Source organism: Myxocyprinus asiaticus, chromosome 7 (assembly GCF_019703515.2).
Source record: "Myxocyprinus asiaticus isolate MX2 ecotype Aquarium Trade chromosome 7, UBuf_Myxa_2, whole genome shotgun sequence".
Taxonomy (NCBI): domain Eukaryota; kingdom Metazoa; phylum Chordata; class Actinopteri; order Cypriniformes; family Catostomidae; genus Myxocyprinus; species Myxocyprinus asiaticus.
Window position 1 is genome coordinate 35,949,502 of NC_059350.1, and position 17,943 is coordinate 35,967,444.

The window sequence follows — 17,943 nt, forward strand, 5'->3', positions numbered from 1 at the left end:
AGCACCTCAGTTGTGTAAAAGAGCGTTTAAGACATACAAACACACCTAGTACAACAAACACAATTTCAAAGGAACATGCATGACTCTCTACCTGTCATAAAAACTTAAAAAACAAATCCCTTCCTTGTCTCAAACCTGAACAGACACTGAGAGGGTGGACTGTTCACAGTTTTTGCTCAGTGTGTGTGTGTGTGTGTGTACTGGACATACTTAGCTATACTTAGCTAAAGTTATATTATAGCTATAGTTAGCTAAATATGATAAAACCTCCCTTTGTGGACATCCTCAAGGACAGGGACATCCTTTGAAAATCTTACTCATAAATAAATTACATAATGTTTTTGTGGTAGTTTTTTTTCCCCAAACTAACCCCTACTGTAAATCATTTAGAGGTATGGTTACGGTGTCGTTTAGGGTTAGTCTATAATATTTATAAAATAAGTTTATGGTATTTCCCCATTTAGATAAGTAAAGCAAAGGTGTGTAAGTATGAGAGAGAGAGAGAGAGAGAGAGAGAGAGAGAGAGCGAGAGAATAATAAGCCACTTATAGGTGAGTGATTGTATCTCTGGTGAGAGAAGATTCATGCTCTGTTGACAAGATCATGTGTTTGTTGTCGTAGGGAAACAAGATCTCAGAGCTAGAGAAAGAGAGTGTGTACATGAGACCTAAATCAAGGAGACAGACAGAGAGAGAGATCCCATCTTCATACCTGTTGTCAAGCTAACTGCGCTTACATTATGAGAGGTATGTATTAAAATTCACGAAATAAAAATGTAAAATGTGCATGTTTGCATAAATGGACAGTGGGGTCTAAAAGTCTGAGACCACATTAAAGAATGTGGGATTCAAAATCGAATTTAAATCTGAAAATAAAAATGAAGTTTTAGGATTTTGAAAAATTAAAAATATAGAAATGTCGTGAATATTTAAGGTTATGCGCTATTTCAAGGTCACTAATCAAAAATGCATTAGTTGCGTACATTTGTGACATTGTCCATTAACGCCTTTTTTCAAAAGATCAGATGTTCTGCCATACAGGATACTGATTGGCACATTGTCAAATCATCTTGGGATTACATTATTCATCAGGTTTTGCACAAATTTGTGGAGTCCATGCCAGCTCAAGGTATGTCATTAAAATAAAAGGGGGTATATGAAAAACAAGAAGTTCTGAAATGTATGTTAATTTTTGCTCAAATTGTTAGGCTTATAATTTGTAATGATTTTTTTATTTATTTTTTTATTTTTTATTATTAAAATTAGAAAAATGCAAAATAGAATAATTTTCATTAGTTGTTTTTTGGACCCCATTGTATGTATTCTGTAAATAGACTACCTGTGTATATAATATGTGTATATGTGGAAAAGCGCATGATATCTCTAAATGAACAATGATAATCATTAATACAGCCTGATTTGTTTTCACAGAATTTGAATCCATCAGAATGGTGAAACAGAATCTCGGCTCCACACTGGACTCAAATCTACCTGACATCATATCATTGAACTTACTGGATCAAGAAACAGATCCAAAAAATAAAGCACACTCTTCATCCTCTTTCAAGGGCCCTACGAGAAAATTATGTACTCAGTCCCTCAAAAAGGGGGCAACTACAGTGCCCACAGAAAGAATCAGGGTGGAAAGAGAGAAGACCCCTCTTGGATTCCCAGACGCTGTGTACTCTCATGCTGCGGCTATTTTTCAGAACACCCATGTGGAAAAAGACCTTGCACACCGACTCATTCGCTACGGCCCCAGCTATGTTGATGATGACTCTGGTAATGTTGTCGGTGGCCATGCCAGAACCAAGCAGAATGAGCACTGGGCACATGAGCTGTCGTTTAACACCCTCAAATGTGAGTGACCAAAAAAACAAAACAAAACACATGACTCTCATTGCTCTGTCAAAGCCAGGACACAAAACCAAGATAAGAGTATGATTATCAGGATAAAAAATATAGAGGTTACACCAAATGTTACTTTTACTCAGTAAATTTAATTTTTCCTTTAAAATATATCTTTTAACATTCCTTTCCAGTTTAAGAGTGTTTTACCTGCCTGATCTTGCATGAGCAACTCATAAATAAGTCTAAAATAAAAATAAAGCATAAAGAGTGGAAATAAGTCTTGCATAACAATGTAAATATCATAAAGATAGTGGTGAGGTTTAGAACAGTGGATTCAACTGGCAGGTCGTGGCCCAAAAATGGGTCACAGGTCTGTCTGGATAGGGTAGTGGACAGCAAGGAAAAAGCAACATATGCCAACATAAAAAATTATCAACATATACCATCATGTATAGGTTATTTGATGTGCTATCATACTTGAAAATCATAAACAAATGCAAGTTGAAAGAAAATACCACCCAGACCACACTGAATACATGTTGGGTCAACACTTGATGTACAGTACAATGTAAAATTTGGTCCAGCAGCAAAACCAGTTGAAAACCATTGATTTAAAAGGCACAAGAATTTAGTGAGTTAGTGTCCAGTTCATATAGCAGTGTGCAGTTAATGCTCCTTTGGTCACTGATGTTATACTCTTTGTGAACCTCAAATCCTTAACATCAGTTATTAAGTTCAATCTTCCCACCCTGTCTGATATTACTGCAGAGGAGAGACTTTCCTATTTTTAATCAGACTGATCTCACCGATAATTAATCGACAGTAGGTCTGGCAGTTTGAGAAGGGCCTGTCTGTATCCTGCAAGACTACTACAAGCACGCCTACTACAAGGCATGCCCCCCTCAAATAACTGGCAAAATGCTTAAGTCTTTCAGTAGTTGAATTTCACATTCATACACTGTGGCTGCATCCGAAACAAAAGGACCTTGTTGCCTCACTGACCTATCAGTCAATGAATTATAGGACAGCGTTTGCATACAAAGGTACCTCTGGAAACCAGTTTTGGACAGGCTTCCTAGGCAGCGCTACATCACATCATTGCTAGGTTACCAGCATTAATTCAGTCCAACCAAACCACAAAGGTCTTATAATATAGAACAATGTCAAGAGAGTTTTGGTGATAACCAAGCATATACCGTACTGTGCAAAAGTCTTAGGCACATAAGATGCTTCACAAAAATGTTTGTCTTAAGATGGTTATTTATATTTTCAGCTTTAGTGTGTCAATAGGAAATATACATTTTAGACTCCCAAACATTTCTTATAGAATATAAGAACTGCAACAGATGGCATGGAACCCACAAAGCCACTGGCTTTCAATTGCCTCTTCGCCGCCATTTTCTTCAGTTCACCCACTGTGGATCCGCACGCACAGGATTGTGGGATTTGAAAGGCAGCGAAGTATACATCTGTGCTGCCTTCAAAAAAGATCAGATGAGGGTATCTTAGTAGACAGGATGTGACAAGAACATTGGATTCGGATGTGCCTTAGTCCCTTCCTACCTCCAGAGGCAGCATTTTCCTAGTTTCGGACACAACCTGTGTTTGTTGTGTTTATTTGGAGTGCCGCAGCAACCCTACACATACACCTATCACATAAACCCTTAAACCTAGCCGTACCCCTGTACATAAGCCTAACCACAAAGATTAAAAAAAGAAAGTTTGTAAAATTATTCAATACGCCACAACGTGAAAATTCTATTGAATACAATCATACTGCCGTACCACTAGGTGGCAACAGTGAGGAGAAACTGCTAAAGATGCGATGCTAATAGGCTAAAAACAAAGTTCAATTTCACCATTTAAATCTTCAGTTTTATGTGACATTTAAGTTATTCTTTGTCATATTTACATAAAGACATGTATCATACAGCGATTGCATGGGATTTTACAAGTTCTTACAAGAATCGCGTAGCCAAGTCGGACGGTCCGGACCAGCCATCGCGACGGGTTGGAAAGTGTGAGCCACGCGCCCAAACTCCGGGTGAGGGGGACCAAGGGAATGATCACTTCGGACATACCAGCGGGTGGGGCCTCGCGGCGGGGCGGAGCTCGAGGTGCCACGTCGAGGGGATCCGAGCCCCGTGGCTGTGCTGAGTCCAGGGACATCGAAGCACTTACCTGGCTCCTGCCACCCACCATAAGATTGGCCGAAGGTGGGGGAGGAGGAGTCTCATCCCCGTAGTCCACCGGATCCAATCTCGTGTGGGCGTGTTTGTGCCACAGCTGGGCGCACAGGGGCGGGGGGACCGCCGCTGGAGCACCATACCTGCAAAGATGAGATGGTGGACGCTGGTCGTGACGACAGCTGTGCACACCAGACATGTGGCCCAGCGAACAAGGAAACTGCTCTTTTGCTGAAATTTTGGGTAACGCAGCCTCTTGGGCATGCGGTGCAATTAAATGAAAACGAAACAAAAGATTCTCCTCCCGGCCCTCCACCAGGGGATGGAGTGGTCTGCTTACCAGCTCCAGTGTAGCAGGTCTCCTTGACCCTGGTCGCCCATCTCAGGGGCGCTTCGAAGCCTTCCTTGGGTTCTTAGCAGCCGGCCGTGAGACGGGTGGCATTCCTGCACTGGGCTCTATGCTGGGGCCAGGCCACTGCAGCGGGCTGCGGCGGAGCCGATGTCGTTGCAGCAGGAGGATGCCCTTGGGGATGAGCAGACGGTATGTGACATATGGCCTCCGTCTGCTGCTTCACCGCAGAGAACTGCTGGGCAAAGTCCTTGATGGTGTCACCAAATAGGCCAACCTGGGAGATGGGGGCATCAAGGAACCGTGCCTTGTCAGCCTCTTGCATCTCAACCAAGTTGAGCCAAAGGTGGCGCTCCTGGACCACGAGGGTGGATATCGTCTGTCCGAGAGACTGCGCCATGACCTTCGTCACCTGGAGAGTGAAGTCGGTTGCCGAGCTTAGTTCCTGCATCAATCCCGGGTCAGAACTACCCTCGTGCAGTTCTTTTAGCGCCTTGGCTTGGTGTACTTGCAGGAGAGCCATGGCCTGCAGGGCAGAGGCGGCTTGTCCAGCGGCACTTAACGACGACGTAAACCTACAGGCCCTGGACGGGATTTTTGGGCGCCTTATCCATGGCCGCTCCGCCAACGAGGGCAGCGAGAGCAGGGGAGCTGAAAGATGGGGACCGGTCAGTAAAAGGTGCCTCCCACAATCTTGTCAGCTCCTCATGCACTTCCGGGAAGAAAGGAACGTGGGCGGGCTGCGGCTGTGAGCGCCGCCCCGAGCCCAGGAACCAATCATCGAGCCGCGAGGGTTCCAGGGAGAGTGGAGGGTTCCACTCTAGCCCAACACTCGCGGCCACTCTGGAAAGCATGTCTATCATTTCCACGTCAGCCTGGGACTGGGCGACCATTCCCGAAGGAGGAAGCCCAGTCAAAGCCTCTGCGTCTGACTGGACAAGCCCGCTCTCCGATGCTGCGCTCGATAACTCATCCTCTTCCCGGGATCTGAACGAGGGGTTAAACTCGCCCTGAGACGAGCCGGCGATCTCGTCTGAGCACGTGACCGGGGCAAGCGAGCGTGCTGGGGAATGGGAGGTCCGTGGGGGGATACCCGGTGGAGGTGGTCCCATTGAGGTCCCCAAATCGCCCTCAGTGCTAACCGGCACAGCCTCATACCCGTAGGTAGAAGGACCGAGGCAGGGAGCCGCTGGGGTGGCTTGCTTTCTTACGAATGCAAGCCGCGACCGCAACGTTGCCATGGTCATGTTCTCGCAATGAGGACATGATCCATCCACGAACTATGTCTCCGCGTGGGCAGCGCCCAGACACGTAAGACAGCGATCGTGGCCGTCGGAAGTGGAGAGATAATGACCACAACCAGGAATAACACACAAACGGAAAGGCATCTTTAAAAAGATGTGTCTTTAAAAAGACGTTCCGTGTGTGCCGCTCTTTCAGAAAGAAAATATACTCTATTAGAATATACTTTTTTAAATGTTCTGCCAAAGCACCCAGGGGTATCTCTGCAAACCACAGATGCAGAGGGGGAGAAGCCACTGAAATACGCTGTAAGATCCAGCAGAGAGAGGTGAATGAACTCGGCGGATGAATTCAGCTCAATGAATAGAACCTCTCAGCTCGGAGAGAAAATCTGAATGAGTGGTTGCATACCAGCTCCTTTTATACCCGTATGTCCGGGGGAGTGGCATGCAAATTCCACTCGCCAATTCTCATTGGCCTTTTTAAAAAAAAGATCAGAGGTGTTTGGGGCTCCCAAGAGTGACCCCTAGTGTCACTACATCGACACAACGTTGAGTGAGTGACAAATAGGGAGCCAGTGTTAAATCTATAGCTGACCCGATTACACGTACCAAATCTATTCTTGTGTTTCTACCATAATTTAAACATACCCATTACTGTCTATTATTTCTTCTACAACATCCCCATTATGATCATCATTACTGCTTCCCCATAAAGTGCTATGTGCATTACAGTCTCCACACCAAATTATTTTATGATTTCCTGACCCTATAACCTTTTCTAATTCTTTACTTAGTCTACTACAAAGATTATAATAATTTATTACTCTGATATTTTGTTTTTCTGCATATATATCTGTATTCTTCAATCTCATTATTGACTCTGTATTCTAATTAATTCTGTATAAAAGTGGCCACCCCACCTCCATTTCCTGTCCTTCTTTCCTTACAATGTTATATCCTTGCAGAACAAAATTTAATTGAGGTTGTAACCATGTTTCTTGTATACAAATTATATTTAGTTTCTTATCCTGTTGATCTATAAACTTTTTGAATTCTGGTCCATTTGCAATAAGACTTCTGGCATTCCACTGCAGAATCATTAAAAACATTATTATTATGTACTTTCACATGTTGTTTGAGTACTTGTTTGAGTCTTTAGCATGTCATTTATTTTTTCCAAAGTTACTCCTGCTACATTCAAATATCTCTCTGCTGCCTTTATTATGATTTTAATTCTCTCCGTTCTGCTTTCTGTTTGTGCAGAACAATTAATCACTTCAGCCATAAATGAAACAAATTAAATTTTTCCAATCACCAATCTATCCTCATTTATCTTTCTTTGAACCAACGTATTCCCAGTCCATTCCTGTGTTTTTATCTCTCTCAGTGTCTGTTCATTTTGTTTTGCTTTTTGTGCTGCTTCAGCATATGTCAACCCCTCAGATATTCTCACATTTAGAATTTTCACAGCATGTTTGTGAGCAATGCATCCCCCAAATTCAGCACTATGCTCACCACCGCAATTGCAGCATTTTGCCTTCGCTCCTTCATCACATTTACCATATTCATGCTCACCCCCACATCTCGCACATCATTGTTTTCCTCTGCAAACCACACTAACATGTCCATACTTCTGACACTTGAAGCATCTTAGTGGAGGAGGTATGGTCTTACTGGGTAACTTACATAGCCTATTCTTACTCTCTCTGGCATTCTTTCTTCATCTAACTGATGCATAACCGATAGACTATCCATCCTTTCTTTATTTTTAACATATTGAAGCCGTTTTGCTCCAATTACCTTCCCCCCTTCAATGCAGTTTTTAATTTTGTCAGCAGGTACATCTGTAGGAATTCCAGTTATTACACCTCTTACCCAAGGCTTCCTATTCATCAGTGTGCATGATACCGAGAATCCAAGCATCGAATTTATACTCAGTACCTTCTTTTGTTGTTTTTCGTCTTTACACATGATGATAAAATTTCCATCTCTCAGAGTCTTATTTCTCCTAACGCTTTTTTCAGCGCTTTGGTCAGTTTAATTGGGTTAATCATCATGCCTGTTTCTGCAAATTTCAACATTATTTTAAATTCTTCTGTATTTTTCCTGCTCACGTGATCCTCCTTTCCACTATCTGTATATGATCCTTGAATACTGGTTTCTTTCTTTTCCGATTAACTATTTTCCACCATTCATTCCCTCCAGCACTCCCACTACACGATTCATCCTCCATTTCCGGATCGCTGCCAGAGCTACCATCATTTCCTGCCATCAGTACTCCAGTCACAGTCCAGTGCTGCCAACCGACCACCTAACAACTTCCACGCTGGGCACATTGATCTCTTAATGAGTTTGTTGGAGCCTAATATACCTGAACCTAATGGCCAATTGCTAACAGGTGTGAGGGAATCACGAGAGAGAGCGAAAAATCCTTAAAGGGCCAGGCTCTAATATCTACATTGCCACAATCACATCAACTATCAGAATAGGGAGAAATGTGATCTCAGTGATTTCAACCGTGGCATGATTGTTGGTGCCAGATGGGCTGGTTTGAATATTTCTGTAACTGCTGATCTCCTGAGATTTTCACGCACAAGTCTCTAGAATTTACTCAGAGTGGTGACAAATACAAAAAACATCCAGTGAGTGGCAGTTCTGTGGACGGAAACACCTTGTTGATTAGAGAGGTCAACAGAGAATGGCCAGACTGGTTCAAGCTGACAGAAAGGCTACGGTAACTCAGATAACCCCTATGTACAATTGTAGTGAGCAGAATAGCATCTCAGAATGCACAACACATCGAACCTTGAGGCAGATGGGCTACAACAGCAGAAGGCCACGTCGGGCTCTTTATTAGGACCATTGTGATATATACACTCACTGAGCACTTTTTAGGAACATAATAAACTGATACTGGGTAGGGCCTCCCTTTGCTCTCAAAACAGCCTAAATTCTTCTTGGCATGGATTCTACAAGATGTTGGAAACATTCTTTTGAGATTCTGTTCCATGTTGACATGAATGCATAATGCAATTTTTGCAGATTTGTCAGCTGCACATTCATGCTAAGATCATATACAGCATTCATAGACGACACTATTCTTGCAAATTGTTCCGAGATGACTGACAGTAAAAAAATAGTGAGAACTCATCATATGTGTCTGTTCCACGAGACACACTTTATAAATCAAACTCACTCAGACATAATTTTTTTATTTCATTCTTGTATGTGGTTACAGAAAAATCGTATAGTACAGTGAAATCGCTCACAGAAACTTTAATGTAACAGTTAAAAGGTCGGGCAAGGAGGAGGTGGGAACCAGCTGAACAGTAAACAAAGTTTTAATGAGAAACTCAACTCAAAACAAACATAAACAAACACAGACACATATGCAACATGGCCGCATGCGTCTCTCTCTCTCTTGAACTGGCATCTCCGGCTGCCCTTTATCTCGCTCTCTCACTGATCAGCTGATTCAGTGCCAGCCGTGCTCCATCACAGCCCAGCCACACCCTCCTCCTTGTCACATTTAACTTCTCCTCTGTCTTTCCTGCACTCGATACCATTATTTCACAGGAGATGATGACATGAACTCCACTGACACCATCTTCACTACTATTGGTAGTCGCTGCCAAAAGTCTCTCTTCATTTGCATAAAGTTAAACTTTTCTCAAATTTCTGAAGTCACTGGACACATCAAGTCACCAATGGTCACTGTCATTCATGTCGCCCGAAGTTGCCAGCTTTCATTGAAAATTAATGAGATCATGTTGCTTTGTCACTGCATGTTTGAACAGGGGTTAAAAGAGAAAATACAACCTCCAAATTGTGCTTATAATTGATTATGCGAACATGATTACTTCCTGGTTTCCATGAGATCAGAACCCATGTCTCTTAGGCTGTCAGTAGCAGCGCCACAGGAAAAGGTAAACACACTGATTGAGTTGATGCAAAAATGTCTAATTAGGGATGGCACTTGTCAGTATTTTGACAGAATGGGGTCGATTTCAGGGTAGCGTAACATTCGGTAGCAACATTTCGATATCATGATCGATCATATTGTCATTATATAATAGTGTTGATAATATTGCAAGAGAAGACCCTGAAACAGCTTGACGAGATTTTCCAAATCGCCAGAATCATCAGTCCATTAGGAAAAGAACAGTCTGAACTAAACGCTGAATATCAAGAGAGCTGCTTTGATACATCAATGCCTACATGTCCAGTAAGCACTTAGTTGGAGGACAGAGGTATGAGTGAATTGCCAGCCTTGCAAGAGACTGTTTATTCCTTTAAGCAGACCTGTACTCTCACTAAAACTGTTTGTATGCCTAATGATGTTGATTATACACAAGTCACACTTACAGTACACCCATCCACTGCTACTGAACACACCAACACTACTGACACTGTCCAAAGAGCAACACCTTCCATGTTAACTGACGTAGGTGAAGTTAGTGCAGCGAGGCCATCCCAGATACATACACAAAATGCTTTCAACTTATGAAGAGTTGAGTAAGAAACTTCACGACTACATCACAACATCTCCACAACATCCAACACTAACACAACCTGTAAAACAGAATAATGACAAAACACGACATAGCAACCAGTCTGAACATACCACACAGCCAACACCTGAAAAGCACTGTGAATTCAAAATACATGGTGGTCAAATTGGAGATCACACTTCAGACATCACGTACAACGGTGTGTGCAGACAAATTAAGGATGGAATTAAAGACAATTTCAGTGATACAGAGATAGTGAGAGGTATTCTACACATAATAAAGCCTGGGAATTTCAAAGACATGTTAATGAACAAGGAAGATATGACAGTGAATGAACTCCAGTCACACTTAGGGGATAGAAACAGCACAGAGATGTTTCAAGAGCTAATGTGCACAAAACAAAGTGAACATGAAACACCTCAACAATTCATGTATCGAGTCATTGGACTTGAGCAGAAAATCCTCTTTGCTGCCAAGCAGACAAATGCTTATGTGAAGTACAGTCCTGCCACAATTCAAGATGTGTTCCTACATACAATATATCAGGGCCTGGGACACAAATATAAAGACATTTGCAGTTAATTGAAACCTCTGCTTTTCAACAACAGTGTCACTGATGAGGCAATATTGAGACAGGGGATGAGAATCACAAGTGTTGGAAATGAAAGATTGAGAAGGCTGGGTCCAGTGAGTTGTTCAAAGCCAGGCATGGCAAGTTGTGCTCAGCTAGAAGGCGAACCTGTAACAGAAATAAGAGCTGTGAAAGAAACTCCTGAACACAAAAACAAAAGTGACCCACCTCTCACCATGCAGTCACCAGCATGGTAGACTCCATGAAAGCCTCAGCCTTGCCAACAACACAGCCATCACAACCCAAACATAGCTGTAAGTGTTCTGTGAATAAGTCAGCTTCACAGAGAGGAGGAAGACCCCATGGCTATCCAATGTGTGTTGAAAAGGGGCTGCCGAGTTGTAAGCATTGCTTCCTCTGTGGGGAAGAAGGGCACCTGGCCATAGGATGCCTCAGAAAACACAGGCATCAGGGAAATGGGAAGTGATCACTCTAGGGGGACAACCAGTGACCAGTCCACTTTTGTCCCAGTCACAAGTCAAGTGCCCACAGGAAGTCAAGCCTGACAGTGAGAAACGTAAACCCATAAGAACACTCTCACATGTTAAAGTTGAAGCATCTGATCACAAAAGTTAACATAAACAGACAGAAACTCACACTCTAGCTCCACCTAGAGTCAAGAATGAGCCCATTGTCAAACTCATCGGAAGAAAAGCTCTCACTCAGTGCAACTTGAATGGCCTCACCGTAAGTGCTCTACTTGACACAGGAGCTCAAGTCAGTATGATTGATCGAGCTTGGAAAGACAAGTATTAACCAGATGTAAATGTAAGACCACTCACTGAGCTTATTGGAAGTGCGGATAAATTGGAAGTGTGTGCCGTAAATGGAGACCTCATCCCATTTGACGGTTGGACTATCATTACTGTTAACTTACCAGGAAATGATGATCCCAACCTTTCTATCCATGTCCCTTTTCTAGTTAGCAAATTGAGAAGCCACTGCTTGGATTTAATGTTGTGGAGGAACTGTTCCAAGGGCATCCAGAGCACCTTCTACTGACTCTGACCTCTCTGCTTTCTAGAGCAATTTCTGTTCTCAGTGAGAAAGTCCAAATGCTTGTGCACTTTGTACAGACCCCAGAGGCCAGCAAACAGCATGCACGGTTAAGGGTGAGTCAGCATGATGTAGTCATCCCAGCATGCAAAGTTGCATGGGTCATGTGCAAAATTCCACCTCATATTGAACAATCTGACTTTATAACACTGTTTGAACCAGATGAGACCAATGGACATTTTGAACAGCTAGACATCCTTGAAGGCTTACTTGAAATTCAAAGTCAGAAGAGTCCTTATGTCTTTGTCCCTACTGGTAACAGTACTATGTGTGACATTACTTTGCCTCACCACACAGTCATTGGTTCCATTCAGCCAATTGAAACGGTAGTAGAGACAGAGGCACCAGATAAGACAAATTCCAGGGCGAGGGTCCACACTGCAGTTGCATCTATGGCAAGGAACACATGCCAGTGGCTACCACCTGTTGACCTCAGTGATCTGACAAATTAACTGCAAGAGAGTGTCAGGGACATGCTGCTTGAGGAGTCTGCAGCTTTTGCCAGAGACGGAAATGACATCGACTGTATTCCCATTCTGCAAATATCCATAAACCTTGAAGATGACATACCTGTACAAAAGGCATATTCATCAGTGCTAAAACCTTTGTTTAAGGAAGTCAAAGACTACATCCAAGATCTTCTTGCAAAAGGGTGGATAGTGAAATCCATGTCCCCTTATTTTGCCCCTGCAGTATGTGTCAGAAAGAAGGAAGGCACATTATGCCTTTCTATTGATTATCGCCTCCTAAATAAGAAAACTGTTCCAGACAGGCACCTGTTGCCAATAATTCAAGACCTAATTGACACACTTGGAGGATATTCATGGTTCAGCATTCTCAACCAAGGAAAGGCCTACCATCAGAGGTTTATAGCCGAAGGGTCCAGACACGTGACTGCGTTCATCACCCCCTGGGGGCTTTATGAGTGGGTGAGAATTCCATTTGGGCTGTCCAACGCACCTGCTGCATTCCAGTGTAGCATGGAGGGGATGCTGGATTCTATTAGGGATGTGTGTTGTATACCTTTCCTTGATGTTGTCATCTGCTATGCAAAGTCTTTTGAGGAACATGTGGAAGGAGTTAGTCAAGTCCTTAAAACTCTTCAGCACCATGGAGTCAAACTCAGACCAGAGAAGTGTGAGCTTTTCTGCAATGAAGTCAGGTACATGGGTTGCCTTGTGTCCAAGAAGGGGTGTGGATAGATCCAAAAAAACTTGAAGCCGTGATGTCGCTGAAAAGTAAGACTCCACAGACGGTTGGTGATGTGAGGAGACTCCTGGGGTTCCTGAGTTACTACCGTGCTTTTATCCAGGATTTCTCTCATGTAGATAAACCAATCTATGAACTGCTCCAGGTAAAGACTGAGACCCTGGCATTCAATTCCAGTCAAAAGAAGACAAAGTGTCCTCAGCTCCCCTCCAGGACTACTGTTGAATGGACAAATGTACACCAGAGCACATTTGACAGACTCATTGATGTACTTGTAAACCCACCAGTACTGGCCTATCCAGAAATCAATCTGCCATTCACGCTTCACACTGATGCATCGGAAAGGGGCCTCGGAGCCATCCTCTATCAGCATCATAATGGGAATTTAAGGGTCATTGGGTATGGTTGGAGAACTCTAACCCCAGCTGAAAGAAACTACAGGCTACACAGCGGAAAACTTGAGTTCCTTGGTCTAAAGTGGGCAGTGTGTGAGAAATGTAGGGACTACCTATTCTACGCTCCACACTTCACCATTTACACTGACAATAATCCTCTGACTTATGTCATGAGCACTGCAAAACTGAATGCTGTTGGCCACCGCTGGGTGGGGGAATTGTCTGACTTCCTGTTCGATATCAACTATCGACAAGGCAAAGCTAACATTGATGCAGACACACTTTCTCACATTCCACTTAACATTAAGTAATACATGACAGAGTGCACTGAAAAACTAACTCAAGAGGTGGTGCAAGCAACATGGGAAGGAAGTCATGCTGCTCAGAAGAAGGATGTGGCTTGGATTGCTGCCCTCAGCATGTCTTCTCAAGATGGAGATCAAACACCTAACTGCTCACTGCTGCCAATAATAAGTCACAAAGGACTAATCAAATCTCAGAGAGAAGATCCAGTTATATCCAATGTGATAAAGCTAAAAGAAGATAACATGGTACTAGACAATGGGACAAGAAAAGAAGTGACTGGTGCTACCAGAAAACTCTTGTATGAATGGAACATATTACATCTGGAAAATGGACTTTTGTACAGATGAACTACAAACAGACGTCAGCTTGTTCTCCCTGCCAAGTATAAACAACTTGCTATGGAATACCTACATGACAGAATGGGACATGTTGGAACTGAACAAGTATTGCATCTGGTAAGGGAAAGATTTTACTGGCCTTTTATGAAGAGAGAATTAGAGGTGTACAACACAAGGAAATGCCCATGCATCAAGCAGAAAAAGCCAGTCAACAATATTTGTGCGCCAGTGGGGAGTATTACATCAAACTCACCTCTTGAACTTGTTTGTATAGATTACCTGCACTTAGAGCCGAGTCGTGGGGGTTTTGTATATATACTAGTAGTCGTGGATCAATTCACCATATTCGCTCAAGCTTACCCGTTGAAAAACAAGTCTGGACGAACAGACGCAGAGTGTCTCTTCAACGACTACGTACCTCGCTTTGGATACCCTGGCAGATTACACCATGACCAGGGCAGGGAGTATGAAATTGAGCTCTTCCGTACTCTTCAACAACTTACTGGAGTATGCCATTCAAGGACATCTCCCTATCACCATCAAAGCAACCCTGCTGAAAGGTTCAATCGAACACTTTTGCAGATACTAAGAACACTTGCTGACAAGGAGAAAGAAAGATGGAAGGATCATCTCCCACAAATTATACATGCCTACAACTGTACACGCCATAAGTCCACTGGGTATTCACCTTTCTGTTTGTTGTATGGATGCCATCCTCACCTACCTGTCGACCTGATATTCTGACTTGTTGTACAGAATGATCAAGTGACACACAAAAGATTTGCTGACCAGTGGTCCAAAAGAATGACAGAAGCTTACAGAATAGCAAACGAAAACAGCAGGCAATCCAGTGCATGAGGCAACACTCACTATGACCTAAAAGTCAAAGGAGTAGTGTTGAACGATGTAAAGATGGCGCTGGTGAGGTTGGCTGCCATCACGACTGCTCTGACTACGGTTTGCTTTTTTTGCTTTTTTTCTCTTGCACTAAGTTATTTTAATCTTTCTTACTTCTCACCATGGTTACCATCAATTACGACAGACATACTCTTATGTCTATTGGTCTACAACTTACTCACCCTTACAACTTACAACTTACTCATCTTCGTTTTCAACACCGGACCCATGCTGGCCAAGCGAGATTCTAAGGAAGAACAAAGGACGCGACCCGAAACGGCGGCCCCCGAGGGAAACGAGCCGGCATCAGGAACAGACCGAGGACTCGCACCCACCACTCTCCTCTGCCTAGTATTCTGCTAGCCAACGTTCAGTCACTGGAGAACAAGCTGGATGACCAGTGTTAAGTTCCAAAGGGACCTTAGAGACTGCAACCTCCTCTGCTTCACTGAGACATGGCCGAACCCAGCAATTCCAGACCACGCCATCCAGCCGGCCGAGTTCTTTTCGGTTTTTCACATGGACAGAACAATGGAGTCAGGGAAGTCAAGGGGAGGTTGTGTATGTCTGATGGTGAACAACAGCTGGTGCGACAGCGCGAGCATTGTTCCTCTCACACATTCCTGCACACCCAACCTGGAGCTTCTGATCATTAAATGTCGCCCTTTCTACCTTCCTCGAGAATTCACCTCGATCATATTAAGTGCCGTTTATATACCACCTCAGGCGGACACGGACACTGCCTTATGTGAACTACATGAGGCTCTCATTGTGCATCAGACTCATCACCGGGACGCTGCGCTCATTGTGATGGGGGACTTTAACAGTGCCAACCTAAAAGCACAATGCCAAACTTCCACCTTATCTGTCCTACTAGAGGCAACAGGACTCTAGATCATTGTTACACCCCATTTTTTTTTTTTTTTTGTTCTTAACATTTTTATTGATTCATAAATTAACACAAAAAAACAACAACATATATATATATATATTGAATCAATCACTTTAAACATTAAACCCCCACTATTCTTATTGTAAAAATCCCTAACTCCCATCCTTCTGCTTGACCCCTCCTCGAAGGCAGCCACCCTCCCCATCTCCGCGCACCACTCTGATTTCCAACTCCTCAAAATAATCTGCCTACCAATCATCACACTGGTCAAAACCATGTACTTATCCTCCAAATCTATGACCTCCCCATCTCCCAAAATACAGAGTCTGGGGCAGAACGAGACCTAAGTGCCCAACACATCACACACAAAACTTTGCACCTTCAGCCAAAATTCTTGGATCTTACGACACCCCCAATAAACATGGGTGGTATATCCATCTTCAGAATGGCATCGCCAGCAGATGGGTGTGTCCTTAATACCAAGCCTATACAATCTAGAGGGGGTCCAATAAAATCTATGTAAAATCTTAAATTGCATAAGGCGAACCCTTGCATCTCTAGATGCAGACTTGAAATTTTTAAGAATCCTAGCCCACACTCCCTCCTCCAATAACAAATTTAAATCTTCCTCCCATAATCTTTTGAGAGAATTTAAAGGTTGAAAAGCCGTTACTGGGCAGTACGCAGTCAGAGTTAATGCTTTGGATTTAGACCAATTAACTCTGTATCCCGAATATTTTGAGAAGGAATTGATAATTCTGTGGAGGCTAGGCATAGATCTAGTGGGGTCGGAAACGAATAACAAAATATAATCTGCGTAAAGCAGAAGCTTATGCGTCATACCTCCCACCGTCACCCCTGGAAAATCATCCTCCTTTCTTATCATGGCTACTAAAGGTTCCAGGGCAAGACAATAATGGGGAAAGAGGGCAACCCTGCCGAGTGCCCCTATTCAGAGTAAAATAATCTGAAATTAATCCATTTGTTTGTACCGCCGCGACACGGTGTCTATAGCCTAATTTAATCCATCCAATAAAATATTTCCGAACCCATATATTTCCAAAATCTTAAAAAGATAATCCCCTTCTACCATATTAAACACCTTTTCGGCGTCAAGTGAGATGGCAGCGACCAGAGTCTGATCATTCGCCACTGACCACATGATATTAATGAAATGCCTAATGTTGTCAGAAGAGCTGTGGCCCCTAATAAACCCCACCTGATCTATATGTATAAGAGATGTCATAACTTTACTTAATTGGTTAGCCAGAAGTTTTGCCAAAATGTTTACATCTAGCTGGATCAGGGAAATTGGACAGTAACTTTTACACTCGCTTGGATCTTTGTCCTTTTTAGGGATCAGACTGATCCTGGGGCTTGTGGTGGAAGCTTTCCTTTCTTTAAAGATTCCGTATAAACTTCTAACAAAAGTGGAGCCAGTTCTGTAGCATAAGATCTAAAATATTCAGCGGCAAAGCCATCTGGTCCCAGAGCCTTGCCTGTAGGTAAGGACTTAATTACCTCGTCAAGCTCCTCCAAGTTTATCTCAGAATCAAGAGAATTTTTTTGCTCAGTCATCAGTTTAGGGAGTTCTAATGGTTCCACAAAATTTCTGATATTTTCATCAGTAGACTAAGACGTGGAACTATAAAGATCAAGATAGAATTCTTTAAAAGCATTATTAATATCAATGGTCGAGGTAAATATTTCACCACCAGCAGATCTCACTGAGGGAATGGTAGAAAAGACTCTCTGCTTTATATATCTAGCCAAAAGCTTCCCTGCTTTGTCCCCTGACTCAAAGTATGACTGTCTTGCCCTGAATTACCAAAATTCCAGTTTTCGTGACAAAATAGTATTATATCTGTATTTCAAACGGGTCAATTCTCTGAGGCCATCAGATGACATTTGGTGCTTCAGCTCTGCCTCTGCACTTTTAATATTCCCTTCCAACTCCACGAGTTCTCGTGCTTTGGATTTTTGGTGAATGAGGCATACTGTATGATCCGACCCCTAAGAACCACCTTAAGTGCCTCCCAAGCCACGCCTACAGAGGATACTGAGGACCAGTTGGTCTCC

At 43.1% G+C, this 17,943-nt stretch overlaps 1 protein-coding gene across 1 annotated transcript in view; it reads left to right on the forward strand.

The window, feature by feature from the left end:
• Positions 1-1,447: 1,447 nt before the first annotated feature.
• Positions 1,448-17,943, forward strand: part of LOC127443561 (putative methyltransferase NSUN7) — a 32,309-nt gene continuing 15,813 nt past the window's right edge. Inside the window, exon 1 of the mRNA XM_051702244.1 lies at positions 1,448-1,859. Coding sequence (XP_051558204.1) covers positions 1,448-1,859 — 412 coding nt within the window. The remainder of the gene's footprint in view (positions 1,860-17,943) is intronic.